This window comes from Mustela erminea, chromosome 1 (assembly GCF_009829155.1).
Source record: "Mustela erminea isolate mMusErm1 chromosome 1, mMusErm1.Pri, whole genome shotgun sequence".
NCBI lineage: Eukaryota > Metazoa > Chordata > Mammalia > Carnivora > Mustelidae > Mustela > Mustela erminea.
The window spans coordinates 3,246,338-3,269,098 of NC_045614.1; the positions used below are offsets into that span (position 1 = coordinate 3,246,338).

Consider the following 22,761-nt stretch of genomic DNA (forward strand, 5'->3'; position numbering starts at 1 on the left):
TTCTGGGGCAGGCCAGCCACCATGTTTGAAGGACACTCAAGCGGCCCATGGGGAGGCCCATGTGGCAAAGGGCTGAGCCCCCAGCCCCCATCAGCAGCCAGGTGTGGGAGCCAGCGGGGAAGCACAGCACAGACACGGATGGGTCCATGCTCGCCAGCCGTCCCACACATCCCAAGGGGACACACAGGCCACATCCAGCCTCGTGTACGCCCCACAGCAGAGACATTTAGGAGCGTCTGGCATTAAAAAGGTTTAGATAAAGAGACACTGCCAAGAACAGCAGTGGGGATAGAATAGCACCAATTCCCTGAGCATCAAGAGCGAGTTTTCTATCCCACCCTGGTGCCTCCCACTCCCACCTTCAAGCAGGCCACTGTCCCTCAGCCCCAGGGGGGATGCCAGGCACGAGGAGGCTGGAGACACCTTCCACCTGCCATGCCAAGGGCTCTGGCCACATCATCTTTCCTTCCATTGCATCCTGGCACACACCGTTCTACTTCACCGCAGGACCTTTGCACATCCCCCCGCCCCACCCAGATCTCTCCTGCTTCACTCCCCCTTGTTGAACCCACACATCGGATGAATCTCAGCTTTAACGCTGCCTTCCCTCCACACCTGTCTCCTCATCCCCGCCCACGTCGGCTCTCCCTGTCAAAAGCCCTTGCCGTTCCTCGTCCTTTGTCTTTTTCCTCTCTTTGGGCATAATTTTAGATTTATGGAAAAGTCACACAGGCAGCACAAAGAGCTCTCTGCTCTTCACCCAGCTTCCCCTAATGTTAGAACCTTACACCACCACAGTACATTTGTCCAGATTAAGAAACCAACCCCGGGCACGATCTTGAACTGAAATTCCAGAGCTCATGGGGATTTCTCCCATTTCCCACTAAAACCCCAGCACGGGACCTTGCGTGGCCCAAGCCCTCACTGCCTTTGGGATCATTACAATCATAATGATTATATGATCATTACATACAATCGTATTGATTACATGCTACAGCATTATAATTTGTAAATGATTGCAGCGGTCCTGTTGCGTGTCCCCACCATGAAGGTGGTGAATTTTGTCCATTTTGCTCCCTGGTGAGGCAAAGCGTGTGCTCAGTAAACCTGTGTAGAATGCATGAAGGCCCCCAAAGGTGCCTAGGGTGGGAGAGCCAGGAGCCCCAGCTTCTTTTACGGGGTTCCCATTGACACCTGGTGACTTTTTTTTTTTTAAGATTTTATTTATTTATTTGACAGATAGAGATCACAAGTAGGCAGAGAGGCAGGCAGAGAGAGAGAGGAAGGGAAGCAGGCTCCTTATCGAGCAGCAAGCCCGATGTGGGGCTCGATGCGGGGCTCGATCCCAGGACCCTGGGATCATGATCTGAGCCCAAGGCAGAGGCTTTAACCCACTGAGCCACCCAGGCGCCCCCACTGGTGACTTTCTATAGGGTACAGACACAGTCCTCATGGGTGGACCCAGCCAGTCCCCTGATTCTGCACAATTCAGCGTGGAAGGGACCTCAATAGCCCCGGCTGATGGACAGAAGGAACAGACGGACAGACAGAGTCCCTCAGCCCAAGCCGGAAATGGTTCTGGGTGTGTGTGCTGGGGAGCGGAACCCGGTCCTTCACGGAGCCGTCTTGCCACCAAGTTGAGGAGGGCGAGGTGGGTTCTGCTGGCAGAGGATACGGAGGAGCCGAAAGTGTGCCAGTGCCTCCTTGAGAACCTAGGAGAACACTTTGTCGGTGTTGGGGGGGAGGGGAGGTCAGGCACAGGGCACCCCGCTCAGGTCTGGGGGAGCCTGTTGGAACGGCTGCAGATTTTGGAGCAGACGCTGATCTGAGCAAGGGGCTGGGACCTTGGGGGTTTCCCAGCCTCTTCCTGAGTGGGGTCAGTCCGGGCCCCAGGGGAGGGCAGCTCCTTTGGTCGGGGAGAGGGTGGTGACACAGCCCTGGAGGGAAACAGGTGCTGAGGGGACCTGCCTGCAGAGACAAGGCTGCGGGTTCCCAGGGGGCCGGGTGTGAGGAGGGAGGTGGGGGAGTCACAGCTGAATCTGGCTCAACATCAGCCTTGTCCCCAACTCTGACCCTGACCCTTCTTTGCCCGTAACTTGTCCTCAACTCCAGCCATCTCCCCAGACTGCTGGCTCCCCTATCTTCCCAATGACCCCCCACGACTGTCTCCACCCCCACTACCTCTCCCAGGGAAAGGCTACTCAGCCAGGTCATCCACACCCGGGCTCCGCCTGCTGTCCCCTCTTCTCAGAACACCAACACTTCCTGCCCCATCCTATGGGGTACAGTTGGGGCAGGGAGTCACAGGGTACCCCCTCTTTCCCTACAGCCCCTCCTCCCTGGCCTAGCAGCTCCAGTCTGGCCCACTGCTGTCCACTCCACACTGGCTACTAGATGAATTTCCCAATACCTGAATCTCTCTCGGACTCTAACACCCTCCAAGGCTCCCCACTGCCCTCAGGATGAAGTCTGGGATTTTATCCCAGACTTTGATGTCCCGAGGGTCCCTGTGGTCTGATCAGGACACACATACTTTGCCTCCAAAACTTCCCAACCCCAGTACCCTTGCTCAGGAGACTTCCCTTTCTGGGGAGCCTTCCGTCCATCAACACGTCCATCCTTTCCACAATGTCTTTACGCCTCCTCCCGGCAGCCTGGCCGCTCTGGGCCAGAGCTAAACCCCTCCCCCAAACAGTAATTGCTGTCCTGACGCTGGGCGCGCCCTACAGGTTAAACACTTTCCTGCAACCTCTCTGCCAACCTCTGCAACTGCCCCCAGAAGACGGATTTCGTGGGTCTGACTTACAGACGAGGAAACAGAGGCTCAGAGAGGACCTGCGATTCGCCCGCAGTCTGCAAGGCAAGACTAAAACGGGCCTCCTTCCCACCTCTTCCCCGTGGCGAACGCCCGCTCTTCCTTAAAAGTCTCAGCCTCCCCCATCTCCAGTGGCGTCAGGTGACCAGTATGGGCTCCCCCAGCTGCCTATGTGCTCCCCGTCACAGCCGTGTCGCTGCTGCCTGGCCTGTGGCGGAGGCGGCCGGGGTGTGCACGCGTGGTGGGGGGCTCCGCGGAGCAGCCACGCGGTGTCCCCTGAGTTTTACCAACGTCTGAACCTGACGCTGCGACCGCACCCATCTTCCAGATGAAGCCCCCGAGGCCCCGAGGGCTGAAGGTTCCCCCCGCCGGGAATGACGGAGGGGCTCTCGACCCGCAGAGGCAGCGGCGGCTCAGGCCGCCCGCTTTGGGACCGCACGCACCTGCCGGCACCCGCCGTGGGTCTCCGCACCCGCGCGCCTCCCACGCGCCGGCGGCTGCCACTTGCAGATCTGGCGGCCCAGGCGCTCCTCCGCTCGGCTGCCGGCGAGGGGGCGACGCAGGCAGAGGGCTGGGATTCCTGCGGCAGCCTCCAGCCCCGCCTTCCTTCTGCCTCGGGGGAGCGGGCGCTGTGACCCCGCGCCTAGGCTGAGCCCGAGACCCGGGAGGAAGGCAGCCCCCGCCCCCGCCCCCGCCGCTAAGTGCCCTCGGGAAGGGTCCCTGAGACCCCCAGGCTTGGGCCGCGGTGAGGGCACGGGCAAGGGTCGCCCCCTCCTGCCCTGCCCTCCTAGGCCTGCCCACTCCGTGGGAGGGGGTCTTGCCAGGCTGGGGGCACAGATGGATCGCGGCAGGTGGGGTAGCCTGGGCTCGGGGCGTGGGGGGCGGGGCTCCTGGCCCCCGGGTCCGGGTCTCCCAAGGCACCTGGAGTCGGTGCAGAAGCCGCCAGGGGGTCGAGGAAGACTTCCAGGAGGTTCCAGGAGCGCGGGCTCCCCCCACTCATCTCCCACGCCCCGCCACCGCGGTCCCATTGCGCAGACGCGAGACCGAGGCCCAGAGAAGCGGGTCGCTTGTTCTGGGTCACACAGCCCAGCGGGGCGTGAGGCCTGGTCTCGGGGTGCAGGTGATGCTGGCTGCGTCTAGGGAGACTGGGACCTGGGGACCCTGCCCCTGCACGCGGATGTCGCGCGCTCCGGCCACCCGTTCCCCGCCACCCGTTCCCGGGAAAGGGACGGTTCGGCGGCCCAAACTGCGCGCAGAACACGCCCCCTGGCGGGCAAGACCGGAATCTGCGCAGCCGAGACCCCGCTCCGGGACCGGCGACCGAGCGCCTCATCCCCGCTGAGCCCCCCTCCCTCCGGATCCCGCAGCTCCGGGCCGAGCTCCGACACCCGCTGAGCGCCCGCGATCCCGGCTGAGGCCCCAGCCCCGGATGTAGCCCTTTATCCCCGGTCGAGCCTCAATTCCGAGTGGAGTCCCTGACCCCAGATAGAGCCCCTGGTTTAGTCTCTACTTGCACAGCCCCTGCTGGGGAGACCTCAGGGCTGTTGGGGCCACCCAGAGGAGCTGTACATATTACACAAAGTTCAGACTGCCCCAGGTTCTGATCCCACTTCTGCCACGACCTGGGACAGGTCACTTGCTTCCTCTGAGCCTCAGTTTCATCGTCTGTGAAATGGGATTCTTGTATCACCGGCTGATTTGAGGTTTTGGTGAAGTGATCTATGAAGAGTGCTCAACAGGGGCTCCTGGGTGGCTCAATCGTTAAGCATCTGCCTTCCGCTCAGGTCATGATCCCAGGGTCCTGGGATCCAGCCCCACATTGGTCTTCTGGCTCAGCGGGGAGCCTGTTTCTCCCCCTCCTACTCCCTCTGCTTGTGTTCCCTCTCTTGCTGTCTCTCTCTGTGTGTCAAATAAATAACTAAATACAATCTTTTTTTTTTTTTTTTTTTTTTTAAGTGATCAGGGCTCCTGGGTGGCTCAGTGGGTTAAAGCCTCTGCCTTCGGCTCAGGTCATGATCTCAGGGTCCTGGGACCGAGCCCCGCATCGGGCTCTCTGCTCAGCAGGGAGCCTGCTTCCCCTTCTCTCTCTGCCTGCCTCTCTGCCTTCTTGTGATCTTTCTCTCTGTCAAATAAATAAATAAAATCTTTTTTAAAAAGTGATCAGTAAAACCCAGCTCTAATAATGTTATTACCAGGTGTGCTGTGAGGCACTTGGGAAAAAAAAAAAATAGCTTTAGGGGCCCCTGGCTGGCTCAGCAGGTAGAGCGTGCAACTCTTGATCTCAGGGTTGTGAGTTTGAGTCCCACTTGGGATATAGAGATTACTTAAAAATAAAATCTTTTTAAAGGGGCACATGGGTGGCTCAGTTGGTTAAGCATTGGACTCTTGGTCTCAGCTCAGGTCTTGATCTCAGGGTCCTGAGTTTGCCCACATTGGGCTCTGCACTGGGCATGGAGCCTACTTTTTAAAAAATGAAAAATAAAATAAAATAAACCCAGATTTATGAAAAACACGTGTAATTCATATACCACACAATTCACCCATTTAAAACATACAATTCAGGGCGCCTGGGGGGCTCAGTGGATTAAGCTTCTGCCTTCGGCTCAGGACATGCTCTCAGGGCCCTGGGACGGAGCCCCGCATTGGGCTCTCTGCTCAGCAGGGAGCCTGCTTCCCCACCTCTCTCTGTCTGCCTCTTTGCCTACTTGTGATCTCTCTGTCAAATAAATAAAATCTTAAAAAAAAAAATAAAACATACAATTTGGCGACTTGGGTATATTACATTATTCATTTTCTCAAACTGTGATAAACATATACCATAATGTTTACCATTATAATCATTTTTAAAAAGATTTTATTTATTTATTTGAGAGAGAAAGTGAGAAAGAGCATGAGCGGGTAGAAGGTCAGAGGGAGAAGCAGACTCCCCGAGGAGCTGGGAGCCGGATGCGGGACTTGATCCTGTGACTCTGGGATCATGACCCCAGCCGAAGGCAGTGGCTTAATCAACTGAGCCACTCAGGTGTACCATTATAATCATTTCTACGTGTACAACTCAGGGGGCATTAAGCACACTAACATTGTTGCAAACATCCTCACCATCAACCTCAACACAACTCTGTCTGCATGAAACACTGACTAACGATTCTCCTTTCCCCAGGCCCCTGGTCACCTCTTTTCCACATTCTGTCTACAGAGTCCCCTTTTCTAGGTCCCTCAAGAAAGTGGAATCAGACAGTACTTGTCCTCTTATGACTGGTGACTTAAGCTCATGTTTGCAAGGTTCATCCAGGTGGTATGAATCAGTACTTCCCTCCTTTGGCGGCTGAATTATATTCAGTGTGTGGATGGACCACGTTTTGTTCATCTGTTTCTCTGTTGATGGACATTCGCATTGTCCCCCCCTTTCGGCTGCTGTGGGCAATGCTGTTATAGACATTGTGCAAATATCCGTCCAAGTCCCTGCTTTCAACCTCTCCGGGCCACATGGTAATTTTCCTTTTGGAGGACCCACCAAACTTCTCCACAGTGGCTGCACCTTCTTATGATCCCACGGACAATGTACAACTGGTCCAATGTCTTCGCATCCCTGTGGGCACTTTTTGTCCTCTCTGCGGACCCGTAGGCCTTCCTGTTCCCATGTCAAAGATTCGGACGACTGATGCTCAGAGAGGCGAACACTGGCGGGGAGATCAGGAAAAAGCTGGTTTTGAACCCAGCTTGGGTCACAGTCCACCCACGCCCACCCTGCACTCACGGAAACAGTCTGCTGTGGTTTGATGAGATGCTAAAAACAGTTTCCCCTGCCTCTTTGGCCTCATTAACTACCCTGACCCAAAGAGGGGTTCCTCACAGTTTGGGGCGGAGTCATGAAGAGATGGATCTCTAACAGTGGGTCTCAAAGGGCTGATTCTGCCCCCTAGGGGACACTTGGCAATGATTAGAGACTTTTTTTTTTTTTTTAGATTTTATTCATCTATCAGCAGAGGGAGAGGGAGACATTGTTGGGACCAGGAGGGGGGGGGGGCTGCTGGCATCCAGTAGGTGGGGGGCCAGATATACTGCTCAACACCCCGCAGGGCCCAGGATGTGCCCCACAGCCAGAATGCAGGATCTGGATGGCAATCGCACAGAGGATAGCAGCCCTGGACTAAGAAGAGGGCAGGACTTGGCTGAAGGCGAGTACTGGGACCAGTACTCCTGGGTTTGAATCCTGGCCCTGCCACCCATGTTTGTGTGTCCTCAGCCAAGTCACTGCCCCTCTCTGGGCCTCAGTTTCCCTCTCCGAAATGAGATAAAGGGACATTTCATTTCTCTTTGCCTCAGGAGCAGAACTCTGTGCTGGGGCTGTGGGTGTCCCAAGTGCACACAGGAGGAATGCCACAAACACTTGTCTGGTCTGCTCTGGCCTCCCTGGGCCCCAGCTAAAACTGGGACCTAGAGCTGGGTTGCAGGGAGGAAACCGAGCAGCAGGGGAGCTGGGAGCCGCTCCTGGGCCCAGTTCCCAGGACTCACAGCTGCATCCTCCTGGGGGGGCCCCAGCTGGCCCAGCCACCTCACCCGCTGGCGGCCAGGAGGCTCCTGCGTGTTCTGCCGGCTCATTCCCACGGAAATCGAGGCTGGATCTGCGCGTCCCCCGGGGGGGTGGTCCAGGGTCTGTCCACCCAGCGACCTCACCTGAGGATTTACCTGAGCTCAGGGAGATTTATCTTCAACCTGGCGTCAGCTCAGCCCATCGAGGGCTGCAGGACTCTGCATTTTTTAAGGGGCTCTCAGGTGATTCTGATATAAAGGGTTCCTAGGGGCTGTGCTTTAGGAAACGTGCTTCGGCCTCAGTTTCTAACACGCAGGTGGGTAAAGTGAGTTCCCGAGGGAGGAAGGGGCTTGCCGGGGCGAGGTGGTCTGTTTTCCTTTCGGGCTCTCTGTTTTTCTCCCTGCCCCCCTCCCCACCGGGTCTCTCTCTGTTTTTGATTCTGGATCTCCTTCCTCCCCTTTCTTTGGCAAACCACCCCCCTCGCCAGCCGCTCAACACCGCATCCGGCCCGTTTCACGATTCCGGAGGAATCCCCCGGAGCCGTTCGGCCCCGCCCCAGACACCGCCCCCTTCCCGATAACTTGCTTTCATTGGGCTCTTCGTACACCGCCCGCACTGCCATTGGCTGATTTCACACCCTCGACCCGCCCCCCGTCGCGGGCCTTTCCGCGAGGGCGGGGGAGGGGCGGGGCCGCCGCGGTGGGCGGGGCTACGGGAGGGCGTGACCGAGCTTCCCCGCCCGCCCGGTCCAGTCCCTTCTCAGTCCTCCCGCGCGAGTCCCGCGGCAGCCGCAACGGCCCCTCAGAGGCGGCTGTACGGAGCCCCAACGGTCGGACCGACGGACAGGCCCCGGAGAGCAGGTGAGGGAGCGATGCCGGGGCGCCTCCCCATCTCGGCGCACCTCGGGGGCCACCTGGACGCCCCGTCTCTCTCGCCCCCACGCCCTTGCACTCCCTGCCTACCCCCTGCCTATCGGTATCCCTGCCTGAGTTTCCCCCTGTTTCTCCCTTTCGCTCTGGGTCCCGTCACTCTCCTGCTGTATGGGTTAGGGGAAGACAGATCGGGTCTGAACTGCCCTCCCAAGCGTGGGGCTGTGCTCTGGGACCAGCGTCCCCGCACCCCCATGGGGACTCTGATGGACTCTGCCCCTTTCGCTGTGCAGGGTGCCAGGTGCTAGGGCCGGATTCCCAGATTCCAAAGTCGGGAGGGCATTTCAGGTAGTGGGCAGCCTGGCCAAACAAAGGTGCGGTGATGGGAATGTGTGTGGCTTCTGGCTAGTCCAGGCAGCCGGAAGAGCCATGGCCAGGCCCACCCAGACTGGCCACCTGGGAGCTTCCCAGTGGCCTGAAGCCTTGGCCTCAGTTTTGTCAGCTGTGAACTGGGACTGTAGCTGCCGAGGTAATTGGCAGGTGGCCTGACCTAGATCTGCGAGCATCACCGCCTCCTCTATCCTGGGGGGCTCTCCTGGAGGAGGGACAGCCCCAGCTGTAAATGGGCCTCCAAGGTTGCTTCCGGAGCATATCTGAGGCCGGCTGCCGGAGCTGGATGCCCTGGGGAGGCCCACGGAGAAGTGCGGGCAGTTCAGCCTAGTGGTTGTGGAGTTCAGACCCTGGAATCAGACCGATAGGCTCCTGTTCTGCCACTCACCATGCTACCCAGCACAAGCGATTGGATTCTCTGAGCCTCAGTTTCCCATCTGTAGAATGGGAAGGGACCAAAATCCCTGGGGAAGAGGGCTGCTTCCGGGTCAGTGCAGGAATGTGGGCCCTGCATGTCTCCTTCTGGTCCTCTCTCTCTCCCCTTCACTCACTCTGCTCCAACCAGACCAACCCCCACGTTCCTCCGAACTCCAGACGCGGTGCTGCCCTGGGGCCTCTGCATGGGCTGTTCCTTCAACTGCCCTGCCAGGTCCATGGGCACCGACTTTAAAACATAACAAGTTGCCTAGATAGGCTGGGCCAAGAGACTGCCAGGCGAGGGCTGGGCAGCTGGGAGGAGCAGAGCGGGGAGGCCCTGGGACGCGGTACCTATGGAAACCAGAACAAAGAGTTGTCGCCCCAGCCACACAAACACCTGGGCTGTGCTTCTCCCACTTGGCAGGCCTGGTGGCCCGGGATGCTGGTAGTAGGTGAGTGCCCAGACCACTGGGGGGCTGCTAGTGGGGAGCTTGAACTCCTCTCTGATGAGGGTGGGAGGTCCCTAACTGAACAGACGAGTCAGACAGGTGCAGATTGGAAGCCCTATGGGGTCCCCTCCTGCTGCATGGCCTTGGGCAGCTCAGATGCTCTCTGAACCTGTTTCCTCATCTGAGGCCTGGGTAGGACAGGGGCCTTTTGGTTGCTTGGTGATCTGATATGGTGGGTTTAAGAGGCTTCAGTGTCCCTGTCTGTTGAATGGGGCCAGGAGACAGTGCCTGAGGACAAAGCTCCAGCTGTTGTGGCTGAAATGTCCCCGCCCAGAGTCAGAGGCTGAGTAATGGCTGAGGCTCGTCCAGGTACAGCCCCAGGTGTTAGAGATGTAGGGGAGGGGTCCACAATCCCAGGTGTTAGAGACGGAGGTGGTTGTCCACGGCCCCCTGTGTTAGAGACAGGGGGTTGTCCACATCTCCCCACACCAGGTGTTAGAGATTGGGGGCTGTCCACTACCCCTGGTATTAGAGTTGTAGAGGTGGGGGTCCATGGCCCCAGGTGACAGAGATGTAGAAGGAGAGGGGGTCCACAGCCCCAGGTGTTAGAGACATAGAGGGGGCCGGGTCCATGGCCCCAGGTGTTAGAGACTTAGATGTGGGGGTCCACCCCAGGTGTTAGAGATGTGGTGGGGGCAGGATTGGGCCACTTACACAGCATGTGCACCTCCCCTGGGCAGCCCTTACCCCCACCCCTCCCCCACCAGATAACTCTCTGGGACCCCCCACCCGAGCTTTCCCGGAAGTTCCTCTGTCCCAGTCCTTGGGATCATCTAACACTGTTCTCCAGACCTCAACTTCCACTTCTGTCCAATGGGGTAGTGGAAGTTGGGGAGTGTTTACCTGGGAGAGCCCCCACTCCAGAGGAGGTTATGCAGCACTCCTATGTGACCTTGGGTTATCTCTCTCTGGGCCTCAGTTTCCCTGGCTGGACTGTGGGGCCTTTGGAGGAGCTCTCAGATCCTAGACCCCTCTAGAGCTGGGAGGTCATTTATTCACTCAGCAGATTCTGAGCCCCTCTGTGAGCCGAAGCCTGGTACAGGGCGCCCAGGGACATGGCACTGACCAGGCCGAGTCGGTGTCGTCCCTCACCTGGCTCACCGATGGGACTTGGGAAACACAGGTGATCATCCAGAAATCTAATTCCGCTTCCCTGTAACTGCATGAACTCAATGGAGAGACGGAGGGATGTGGAAGTTAGTTTAAATGGGGGATCTGAGAGGGACCCCTGAGAACGGGACATCTGAGCTGAGGCCTGAATCCTAAGAAAAAAACAGCCACGTGGAGACCTGAGAGAAGGGCCTTCCAGTTAGGGGACGCGGCCCGTGCAAAGGCCCTAGGGCAGGCCTGGACCGGGAGTGTTGGAGGGACAGTGAGGAGACCCATGGGACTGGAACAGAGCGAGTGAGGGGAAGGGGGGGGAAGGGGATGAGGTCATGGGCCTGTGGACTATGGGAAGAACTGGGGCTTTTACCTCCAAAAGGGGAGCTGTGGAGGGCTGTGGGCAGAGGAAGTGGGTCCCGATTCTGGTGATCACCGGCGCCCTCTGGTGGCCTCGTTGGGGAGGACGGATGGGGAGGCGAGAGAGTTTGAGCCCGAAGGAGGGCCCAGGGTTCAGGGAACTAGGATTCAGGCAGCAGAGAGGGGAGAGGTGGGTGGAGCTGGGGCTCCCCTAGGGGCTGCAGACACCCTGGTGCCCCATGCGGGCCTCCTCCACTTGCTGTGAAACATCTTTTGCGGGGCCTGAGCCGAGGCCTGGCCTGGTCTTTTCTGTAGGGGGTGGGCTGTGCTCTCCTGTCATTCCTGCTCGGTGCCCAAGCTCTGCTTCTGTGGAAGTCTGACCATCGCTGGCAGTGTCCCGGCTCCCCCGGCCGCCCGGCAGGTGGCCAGACCCGGCTCATCCTTGGGGGGAGCCCTGCCAGGGCTCTGGAGAACCCATTTGAGAACCACTGAGGCCCCCAAGCCCCTCAGACGAGCAGATTTCTCTCTTCCTTTTGCCATATCCAAATTGGGCATCAACTGTGAGTTCTGAGTGGTGATTGGTAACAGCCCGACACCGCGGGGCCCTGGTGTCTCATGCGGCACAAGGACAGTGGGGGCGTTTGCTGCTGTGGACGGAGGCCCTCCCGGGCCGCCGCAGCCGGGGCTCAGAGAGGTGAGATGGAGAGGCCGGCCCGGCCCTGCTGAGCTGGTCCATCAATTATTGATGCCCTTTGTGTGGGACATGAAGAATTCATGCGGCAGGGATGGGCTCCCCGTGGTCCCGGGGCCTGCTGTCCTGGCCCAGCCCGGCTCACAAGAGCCCCTGCTGTCTCATCTTGCGTTTTTTTTTTATGGCTGGGTTGTTAAACACAACCATTATTAAAAATGACAGACTATGAGCTTACACTGTATTTAAAATGAGGGTATAGAATATTATTTGGCAATAAAAAGGAGGGAAGCATTGACATGCGCAGCCCCGCAGACGGACCCCGAGCCCACAACATGCAGGGAGGGAACCAGACAGGAGGCCACACAGGGAGTGAGTCCACACGTGTGACATGTCCAGACCAGGCTCCTCCACGGACAGGAAGGGGGTTCGTGGGGGCCGGGGGCTGGGGAGTGACCGCTGATGGGGGCAGGGTTGATTTTTGGGGTGGCGGAATGTTCTGGAGCTAGATAATGGCAATAGTTGCACAACTCTGTGTATATATATAAAAACCACTGAGTTGTACACTTTAAAGGACGTGTTTTATGGTGTGTGAATCATAGGTTGATAAAAGTCATAAAAAAGCAAATGTCATAAATAGTCAAAAATCATAACTTCCTAATTATTCTGCCGTATTTTACTACGATCTGTACTCTTGAGGTCGTTTTTGTCTCTCGGATGTGGTTGGTGGAAATGGTGAGCAGCTCTTCCCAGTTCTACCTTTGCTGCCATCAAGTTGGAAGCTTGAAATTGGCCCCTGGCAGGGAGCACATACACCTTGGAAATTGGCAACTACTACACATCGGGGTTTGCTTTATTGTCCTGTTGATGGTCTAGACCAGGGGCTGGCATACTTTTTCTATGAAGGCCCGAGAATAAATATTTTCAGCTCTGTAAGCCACACAGTCTCTGTCCCGTCTACCCAAGGCTGCCCTTTTGGTGCGGAAACGGCCCTAGATGGTATAGAAGGATTGGCTGCGGCCATGTGCCAATAAAACTTTATTTACAAAAACGAGCAGTGGGCCATGGTTTGCCAGCTCCTGGCAGAACTCAAGAAAGTCATGAAGAGAATGCCAGGGATGAGAATTAAACTCAACAGTGTGTCGGGTCCACAGCGGTTTCCTTGTGAAAAGCACAAGAGACTTGAGGAGACGCTCTCCGGCCCCGGGGTCGCCTGCCATCTGGCTCGGCACGGACTGCTGCTCTTGTTGCTGATGAATGCAGTTTTCATTCCCCTTGTTTCACGTTTGTCTGGATTGTTCCCATAAAGGAGAATGTCAGGTGACACCCCATGCCCAGAACTGCACATGTTTGTCAACCACATCTGAAAGCCCAACGATCGATCCCAGTTTGGCGAAACTTACGGAGAGCATTTTGCGAGAATCGATTTGGCCGTGGGAGACTCAACCCGGGGTTGCAGTGTGCTCAGTCCCAGTGGGATGGGGGAGGGCCGGGAGGAGTCTCCCCACTCCCAACCTCCAGGGCCTCCCAGCAAACAGGGCCCGGGCAGCTTTCCAACCTCATTTCCCGCCCGTATTACCTGTGCTTCGGTTTGCATTCATTCATCAGTTAGTCATTCAACAATCCTCTGATGATGATCCACTGCCTGCCCAGGGCTGGGTACTGGGGACCCTGCCAGGACTAAGACAGACCCATTACCCACCTTCATGGCCTCGAGCCTAGCATAGGAACCCTGAGTCATGAATCCAGTACAATGAACTGTTACAAATAAACGGGGTGAGGTAGAGACCGGGGGTGAATAATTCGGGAAAGCCTCTCTGAGCAGCGGGACCCTTATGCTGAGAACGCCCCCTGCTCCCCAGCCCTGGGAGAGGCACAGCGTGTGCATGGAGGGGATGGGTGAGGCTGGAGCCCACTGAGCAATGGAGAGACAGAGGGGGTTGTGGCTGTAACGGGATAGACAGTGGCCTGGGTTTGGAAACTGAAGGGACTGGAGGGAACAGGGTCCATTGGGAGGACGCCATTCCCCGGTGTGTGGCCCTCACCTCTCGGGAGGCTCAGGGACAGTCCTGCCTCCTGTCTTTGCCTCTGCAGGTAAGCGATGTTAGAGCAGCCCAGAGGTTCAAGATCAGGGTCCATGGCCAGTTTGCAGGGTATTTGGGAGCTGGAGTGCCCAAACTGGGGAACAGGACAAAGTTCCGAGTCCAGAAGGCCTTTGCCTGGGGTTGGCAGAAGAGGTATGGGCTGGACTCCACAGCTCTGGGGAAGAATGTGGACCAAGGACTCTGTACATGGACACCCATTTCATAGATGGGAAAGCTGCCCCCAAGGCCATGGGGCCTGTCTGGGGTCCCTGTGGGGAGATATCAGGGCTGTGGGAGGACCCAGACAGTGGCCTTCACTATCGTCACCGCTCCTCTAATCCACCAGGCACAGTCCTGCCCCAGGGCCTTTGCAACAGCTGTTTCCTCTGCCGGGCTCACCTTTCCGCCAGACCTTGTCTTTCCATTCCCAGCTTTGGCAGCTCCACCGCAGAGAGGCCTTCCTGACCGTCCTGGCCAAGGTCACCTGCGGTCCCTGGCCACCACTTCCCTGTCCTCCTTGGCTCTTATCTCTCCCTGAGATTTTCCTGTTTGTATTTGTGTTCACTGGTTACTGGTGTCTCCTCCTTCAGCAAGGTCCCCCTCTTAGGGGACTATTTTGGAAATTTGGAGGGCTTTCTTTTTGCTTGCGGTGCTAACAGGACATTCTGGCTTTGGGGGGCAGGGAGCAGGGACACGAGGCATCCAGCCGTGTGCCTTGAGTCGCCCCCTGATGCTCACAGCTTCCTCATGTTCTGCTGGAACCAGACCGTTAAGTGGGCTTTTGCAAGGTTTTAGTCCTCAGTGACTGTCCCCGAATTGCAGCTCCTGGGTAAATTTAGGGAAAGGTGGAGCTCTTTTCGAGAGGAATCTGTAGCTACAAGTTCACTGCCGTGCCCCATAGGCAGATCTCCGAGAGATGTGCTCTATCCTCAAGCGTGGAGGGCCTGAGTTTCAAAGGTGGGCAATTCTTGTTGGGCAGCCCTGCGGTGGTAGCTGCCTACTATGTGCCCGGCAAGGCAGAAGCGACTTACAAACCTTAACTCGTGTGACCCTTTTATTTCTCTTTGTACTACACTATGGGCCAAATACTGATTTTTCTTTTCTTTTTAATTATGGCTTTTTATTTTTTAAATTTATTTTTTAAGATTTTATTTATTGATTTGACAGAGAGAGAGAGACAGCGAGAGAGAGAACACAAGCAGATGGATGGGAGAGGGAGAGGCAGGCTTTCTGCAGAGTAGAGAGCCCGATGTGGGATTCGATCCCAGGACCCCAGGATCATGACCTGAACCGGAGGCAGGTGCCCAATGACTGAACCACCCAGGCACCCCCAAACCCTGATTTGTCAAATGTTCAATTTATTTAACATTTTAAATATGAGGCATAAAACATACATAGTAAGGGGCAGAGAGCTATAAAATATATATACTTGGTTTTTGTGGTTTTTTTTTTTTTTAAGATTTTATTTATTTATTTGTCAGAGAGACCATAGGCAGAGTGGCAGGCAGAGGGAGATGCAGGCTTCCCACCAAGGAAGGAGCCCAATGTGAGACTCGATCCCAGGATGTTGGGATCATGACCTGAGCCAAAGGCAGCTGCTTAACCGACTGAGCCACCAGATGTCCCTAAAATATATACACTTAATATACATAGTAAGTGTTCAGTTTGATGAGGTATAACCCACATACCATAAAATTCACCACTTTAAAGTGCTCAACTTTCAGAACATTCCCTCTCCCCAAAAAGAAACCCCATCCCCATCAATAGTCACACATACCCCTGCCCCACTGACCATTGTCTGCCTCCAGGTCCTGTCCCCACAAGCCCCCTTCCGGTCCATGGAGGAGCCTGTTCTGGGCGTGTCACATGCGTGGACTCACACCCCATGTGGCCCTCTATGTCTGGTTGCCTCCCTACGTGTTGTGAGTTTGCGATCCATCCCCGGGGCCGCACATGAGGGCGTCTCGCTCCTTCTCGTGGCTGTGGGACATGCACGTAGGGGGTGCACATGCTGTGTGTGTCCCTTCACCCATTGAGGGACACGTGATTGGCCCCACTGTTTGGCTGTATGAATCATGCTGCTATGCACGGGCGCGTGCAAGCTTGCGTGTTTCGTATGTTCTCATTGCTTTTGGGGAGCTACCTAGGAGCGGAATTGCTGGGTCGCTTGGTAAGGCTCTGTTTGTTTGAGGAGCAGCCAACACGTGGGTTTTCACAGCAGCCACCCCATTTCTCACTGCCCCCAGCCTCAGTTTCTCATGACGGCCTGTTGCTGTAGTCACAGCCCCCCCACCGGCGGGGGGGTGAGGGGAGGCGGTGATGATTTTGACAGGCATCTCCCTAGCAGCCAGTGAGGTTGAGCAACTTTCCAGCTGCTGGTTGGCCATTGATGTTTCTTCTTTAGAGTAAGACTAGATTTTTTTTATTGAGATATAAATTCACATGCCATAACCCATCCCTGGAAAGTGTACACTTTGATGCGTGTTAGCAAAATCACAGAGTTTTAGGACCATCAAGCTTGATGGCTTTTTAAAGACCATCTGTAAAGACCCAGATGGATGTCCTAGACCCTTCCCCAATCAGTCTGACTCAGAATACCACCTTTAGGGGCACCCGGGTGGCTCAGTAGGCTAAGCCTTTGCCTTCAGCTCGGGTCATGATCTCAGGGTCCTGGGATGGAGCCCCGCATTGGGCTCTATGCTCAGCAGGGAGCCTGCTGCCCCCCTGCCTCCTCCTGCCTCTTTGCCTACTTGTGATCTCTGTCTGTCAAATAAATAAATAAATCTTAAAAAAAAAAAAAAGAATACCACCTTTATACCATCAGTTTATGTTTTTAAAGATTTAATTTTTTAAAGATTTTATTTATTTTTGAGAGAGAGAGAGAGAAAGGGTATGCATGAGTTTCGGGGAGGGGCAGAGGGAGAAGGAGAAGCAGGCTCCCACTGAGAAAGGAGCCCAATGCAGGGCTTGATCCCAGGATCAAGCTGAACTGAAGGTAGATGCTTAACTGACTGAGCCAGCCAGGCGCCCCCTATTTTGTTTTTAAGCTGGCAGGTACAGGTAGACAGTGGTGTCTGCAGACTCCATTCCAGGGAAATGGGGGACCTGAATTATTTTGTAATAAGGTGGCCAGCATCTTAAAAGCTGGAGACCCCCAGAAGGCAGGGATAAGATCCCATTTGGTCATCCCGATATCCCCAGTGCCTGGCACACAGTTGGTGCTCCCTAAATGCTCACTGGCAACTGAATGAGTGTTCAGCTGAGCCCTCCGTCCTCTAGCAGGCTTATTTAGCTTTGACGAAAATGGGATGCTCGGGCCCTTGGTGGCCGGACCAGGGACACTGACCATCTGGCCCTGGAGCCCCTCGGTAGTTCCTGGGAAGGCGTTGCACCAGAAGGGCTGAAATGGCTCGGCCTGGCCGCCTCCTGGCTTGCCCGCCCGCGGACCTGGGGGAGTGTGCAGGAAGGAAGGAAGGCCGGGGTTTATTTTCGTCCGTGGCCTGCTCCCCTGGGATTGTAGTCATCTCCTTGTCTGCCTGCTTGGATCGGGGGTTTCTAGCAGAACAATGGGTCAGGGAGAAGGGGTCACGCAGCTGGGCTGGCCCAGGTGTGAGCAGGTCTGGGGGCTGGCTGGAGGGGTTAGGAGTGTGGAGGCCCGGATGGAGACTGCAGCTGCCTCCGCCCACCCCCTTTTCCTTCTGAGCTTAGAAGGAAGGTCCTGCTCGGGGCCCAACTCCCCTCCAGAACCAACACGCTCAACCAGCACGTGCAGATTGGACCAGAGAGGGACAGTGCCCCTCCACCCTGCCCCCGAGGGTCACACAGCAACCAATAGGCAGCAAGGCCTGGGCTCCAGAGCCCTTGGGCTCCAGGTGCCTGGGCCTCCTCCCTGGACTCAGGGAAAGTCCTTTCCCCCTCTGAGCCTGTTTGTCCATCAGTAAGCTGGGGAGACTGAACCCAAGGCCTTAGGGGTCCCTTCTCATTTCTGATGTTTGCGGATGTCCTTTCCTTCATGCATTCAGTAAACACGTATGGGGTACCTGCTGTGTACCAGGCCCTGGGCTGAGCACGGGAGGCACTGTGTGAACAAGGGAGCCCTGGCCCCTGGCTGCACTGTCAGGCCAGGGAGACGAACTGTGAAATCAAGGTGTGCAAGGCCAAAATGGGAGCATGCCTGGGGTGCTATGGGAGGCTTCCAGAAGGAGGTGACTCTGACACTGAGACTTAGCTGAGCAGTTTACAGGATGAGTAACAGGGAGAGGAGTGGTCCCGGTGCAGGGAACGGAATAGAACATTCTAGAGAAACCAGTGGGAGGTCATCTGGGAGGCACAGGTACTCCTTCGGCAGCCTGAAGCTGCTGGGGTCCTTTTCCCAGAGAATCTCACAGATAAGTGGGGCTACGCCTTCAGGGAGCTGAATGGCAGAATTCTAGCCAGTGGCATCCAGCCCCTGGCCCAGGGGAAGCTCACAGCCTGGGGTGGGCATTGGGGTTGGCCACAATCTTCTGCCCGAGGACAGAGTTAGTTCAGTCTTTCCCATTTTACAGATGGGAAACTGAGGCACAAGGCAGTTATGTTGCTTGACTACACAGTCAGATCTGGGAGCAGGTCCTAAATAGTGGGGCTAGATTTGTCAGTGAAACAGCTCCTGGCCCTTGAAAACTCGAGGTGATCTGCAGGCACCAAGTGGGGAAGGTGGAAAAGAGTAGGCCTGCAGAGGCGGTCATTTGCTGTATTGCTGTGTGGCCTCGAGGAAGTGGCTAAGCCTCTCTGAGCCTTTGTAATTTCTTCAGCAAACTGCCAACCAGCCTACTGCCTGGTGGAAATGATGAAACGGGCACATGCTGTGGGCTCAGGGCCCGCCACGTGGTGCTGAGTCTGCAGCCCCCCCTGCTCTGGCCCAGGCCTGCGTAACCCCACATGCTGGGGACGTTGTGGGGGGCAGGGAAGGCAGTCCTGCCATTCCCTGTGCCCACCCTGACCTCTGAGGGCAGGCGAGGGGGCAGCCCAGGGGGTGGGACTTCTCTCGGGGTGTGAACTCACACAAAGACGGGCTTTGTGGGGGCTCTGGGGGCTGAGCAAGCACCCCCGCAGCTTCCCTGGTCTGGCCGCCTGGGGCCAGGGTGGAAGTGCATTTCTATCAGGGCCTGGGACACTGGGTGAGGGCTGGGGGTGGGTCTCCGGCTCGCCTCATTCATTTTTCTGGAGTCTCCAAAGACACAGCAGGTAAGGAAGCAAGCCCCTCGCCTCCCCTGTTGGTTGGGGTGAGGCTGGCCAGCTGGGGAGTGAAGGCAGGCGGGGTGGGGCAGGGCAGTGTTGGGGGAGTCCCTGGGGCACTGCGTGGCCCAGAGGAGGTGCCTCACCGTCAGTGTGGTTGTTCGGGGATGGCTTCCAAGCTGAGCTGAGGGATGAAACTTCAAAAAGGCAGGGGCCTGGGAGCCAGGGCTCCAGGGGCATGAATAGGAGTTCACTGGGGAGGGTACGGCACCTGAATGAGGCGTGGGGCCCGGTCTCGGGAGCCATGGGAGCTGCTGGCTGGTCCTCGGAAGGGAAGGGTCATGCCCAGATGTGCAGGTTGGGAAGAACTCCGGCCCTTCCTTGGCTTCAGAGCTCAGGGCATCTGGAAGTCAGCCATGGGGACAGGTGTGAGGAACAGAGATTGTAGTCAGAGGCCTGGTCACTGTGCCCTAAGAGCTGGCCTGCCATTCTTCTTGGCTATTGTCCCGGCCCTTTCCTGAGTGGAAGTGGTCTCAAGTCAGTGTGTCTAGATCAGAGGTGTCACTAGAACAATGTGTTTCTAGAAACCTCACACGTGGCCCTCACCCCCGGGTCCCAGAGCCCAGGCTGCTGTCCACCTGACTCATTCCTCGCTGGAGGAGGGCCTCAGGGCTGTCTGCTGTAAATATGCCAGGACAGTAAGGCTGGGGAATTGGTAGTAACTGGGCTCCTCCACCCTAAACAGCCCAGGGCTTGGGGCCTGGGGCCCCCATCCTACTGAACCGCAGGATAGGGTGGGGAATGACAAGCTGGATTGGGGGAGAGGGGATGGAATCGGCCTGTGATAACTCACCTTGAGCCTCTCCTCAGCCCACAGGGAGGATATGTTGGGTCTGTGGACTGGAGAACATCCTGTCCAGATTTCACCATTATGCATTCACTCTTTTGACTTTACCCTTCCTTCCTCCTCCTCCCTCCCTCTTGTCCTTCCTTCCTTTATTTTTATTTATTTTTAGATTTTATTTATTTGAGAGAGAGAGCACAAGCAGGGGGAGTGGCAGAGGAAGAAGCAGACTCCCCAAAGAGTAGGGAGCCCTATGTGGGGGCTCGATCCCAGGACTCTGTGATCATGACCCAAGCCAAAGGCAGACACCTAACCAACAGAGCCACCCAGGTGCCCCTCTTTCTCTTTTTAGAAACGAATTCCCTTAGATCCCTTAGTGTCCTCTGTGTCCCCATCTTTTCAGTGTGACTGCTTGTTTTCAAGGGCTTTTCTGTGTAGGTATCCTGCCTGTTCTTGTGCTCTATGCTCTAGCTCCTCTGGGCTGCAGAGTGTGAGGTCTGCCGTCCCTCTGCCCACCTTCTCACCTGTCCCCCCCCCCTCCAGGAGGCCTGCCTGCATCCCTGCCTCTCAGGGGAGCCCCCACAATGGCATCTTGTAGCTCCTGAGGGTGGGAAGGGCCACGTGTCCCTGACTTGCCTCCACCCCGCACCCAGCCCTGGCGCCCAGCAGGTGCTTCTGGCTGGTGTGCCAAACCGCAGGCTCCCGTGGGTGGGGCTCCCTGGGGCTGGGCCGCCCGCATGCGCCCATTTCACAGACCCAGCACACCATGGCAGCAAACACAAGGGGCCTGCCGGGAAGGTCCTGGAAGGGCTGGGGGCCATGGGGACTGACATCCGTGTGCCTCTCCTCCCAGCAGGGCCGATGGACGCCTTCAGCACCAAGAGCCTGGCCCTGCAGGCCCAGAAGAAGCTCCTGAGCAAGATGGCGTCCAAGGCCACGGTGGCCGTGTTCATCGACGACACGAGCAGCGAGGTGCTGGACGAGCTGTACCGCGCCACCAAGGAGTTCACCCGCAGCCGCAAGGAGGCCCAGAAGGTGCTCAAGAACCTGGTCAAGGTGGCGGTGAAGCTGGGCGTGTTGCTGCGCGGCGGCCGGCTGGGCGGCGAGGAGCTGGCGCTGCTGCAGCGCTTCCGCCAGAGGGCGCGCTGCGCGGCCATGACCGCCGTCAGCTTCCGCCAGGTGGAGTTCACCTTTGACCGGCGCGTGCTGGCCGCCGCCCTGCACGAGTGCCGGGACCTGCTGCACCAGGCCGTGGGCGCGCACCTGACCGCCAAGTCCCACGGCCGCATCAACCACGTCTTCGGCCACTTGGCCGACTGCGACTTCCTGGCGGCGCTCTACGGCCCCGCCGAGCCCTACCGCTCGCACCTGCGCCGCATCTGCGAGGGCCTCACCAGGATGCTGGACGAGGGCAGCATATGACCTATGACCTCAGGGCTGGGTTTCCTGCGGGGGACGCCAGAACCTCCTTTCTCCCATCCAGTTCTGGCCAAACCGCCCCTTTGGAGAGGATGCTAATCTGTGGGAGGCAGTGGCTTTAAGGACTCTTGTCGCCTCCCCATCCACCCCGTCTCCGTCTCCGGGGGAGAAAAGCTCAGCCGGCCAGCCTGTGGCCTCCCTGGGCACCCCAAGACTGCTGCCTGCTGTAACCCACCTGACCTGACCTGACTGGCACCACCCCTCCAGCCACCAAAGGCCCCAGAAGTTGGCACTTGTCACTTAATGACATGAAGGGTCGTGGGGAACCAGAAGGGAGTGTTACAGGGTGAGTTGCATCTCCCCACATTCTTTGAAGTTGTAGCCCCCAGGACCTTTGAATGGGACCTTCCTGAGGAATAGGGTCATTGCAGATATCAAGATGATAGTCAAGATGAGGTCACACTGGTATATGGCTGGGCCCCCGGTCCTTGTAGGAAGGGGAACTTTTGAAACTGGGGGGGGGCCGCCTGGAACGGCCCAGCTGACACCCGGATCACAGGCTTCTGGCCTCCAGAACAAGAGGGAACACCTTTCTGTTGCTGCCACAGCTGGGCCGGGGGGCCCTCGGTTCCAGCAGCCCCAGGAGCACCAGGAGCCCAGGAGACTGTTGAGGGGAGTCTGCTGTCAGCAAGGATGCCTTGATGGGGCTGGAATCGCAGCCCAGACTCCCACGTGGGAGGGGACAGTGCATGTCCCTGACTCGGGGCTCCAGGGTAAAGCCATCTGTGACGCATGCCCATTTGAAGACGATTATCTCACATGTTTGGCAGACCAGCGGCAGCTGTGACCAGACCTCATAGGCAACGCTCAACGGATTTGGGCTTTGGCGACACCGAGAGGATGCAGTGATGCTCCGCTCAGGGTGCAGATGGACGGGGGGTGGGGGGTGAGGGGGCGTGGGAGTGTAGCGGCGTCCTAGCGGGCAGCAGGTGCGCCCTGGCAAGCCTGGGGAGGGGGGACGAGGCCTGCACACCTGAGAAGACCAGTGTGGTGAGCCCCATCCGTTGTTCGAGACACCAGGCATTAAGGAAAGTGCATGTAACCATCTAGACGTGCGATTTTTCCCCGACACTTGCCTGAGCCCGCACTGGCCGTGGGTGCGCTGCGTCAACCTCGCCCCTCCGCCCGCCAGTCCCCACCACGCCCTTCCACCTCCCCCTGGCCCCCTGCCCGGGCTAACAGAGCACCGTTGCTGCAGGTGCGCCACAGCCTTTCTCTGGTTGGGTGTCTGCTTCCCTGAGAAAGCCAAGGTTCTCCCGCCGGGACCCAGCGGTTCCCACCCCTACCCCACCCCCTAAGGCAAACTGGTACTCCCATCTTCCATTCAAGACCAAACGTGTGTCCTGAGCACCCGAGAAGCCCCAGCAGAAGGCAAACCTTTGTCCTGGGCTTTGCACCCTGAATGCATCCACGTGCACACCGCTTTGTGACTGGTGCCCCGCGGGGCTGTCCGG

General features: G+C 57.3%; 1 protein-coding gene across 4 annotated transcripts; it reads left to right on the forward strand.

Moving 5' to 3' along the window:
• The first annotated feature begins 8,040 nt into the window (after positions 1–8,040).
• On the forward strand, positions 8,041–21,820 carry TNFAIP8L1 (TNF alpha induced protein 8 like 1). Of its 4 annotated transcripts, none has more exons than XM_032306888.1 (2): positions 8,041–8,209; positions 20,685–21,820. In XM_032306888.1, the coding sequence occupies exon 2, from the start codon at positions 20,690–20,692 to the stop codon at positions 21,248–21,250; it is 561 nt and encodes a 186-aa protein (XP_032162779.1). In that variant the 5' UTR covers positions 8,041–8,209; positions 20,685–20,689; the 3' UTR covers positions 21,251–21,820. The 4 variants fall into 4 exon arrangements, with proteins under 4 accessions (XP_032162779.1, XP_032162770.1, XP_032162762.1 ...); XM_032306879.1 differs by having other exon boundaries at positions 8,042–8,209; positions 20,682–21,820; XM_032306871.1 differs by lacking the exon at positions 8,041–8,209 and adding an exon at positions 9,083–9,477.
• Positions 21,821–22,761: the final 941 nt, after the last annotated feature.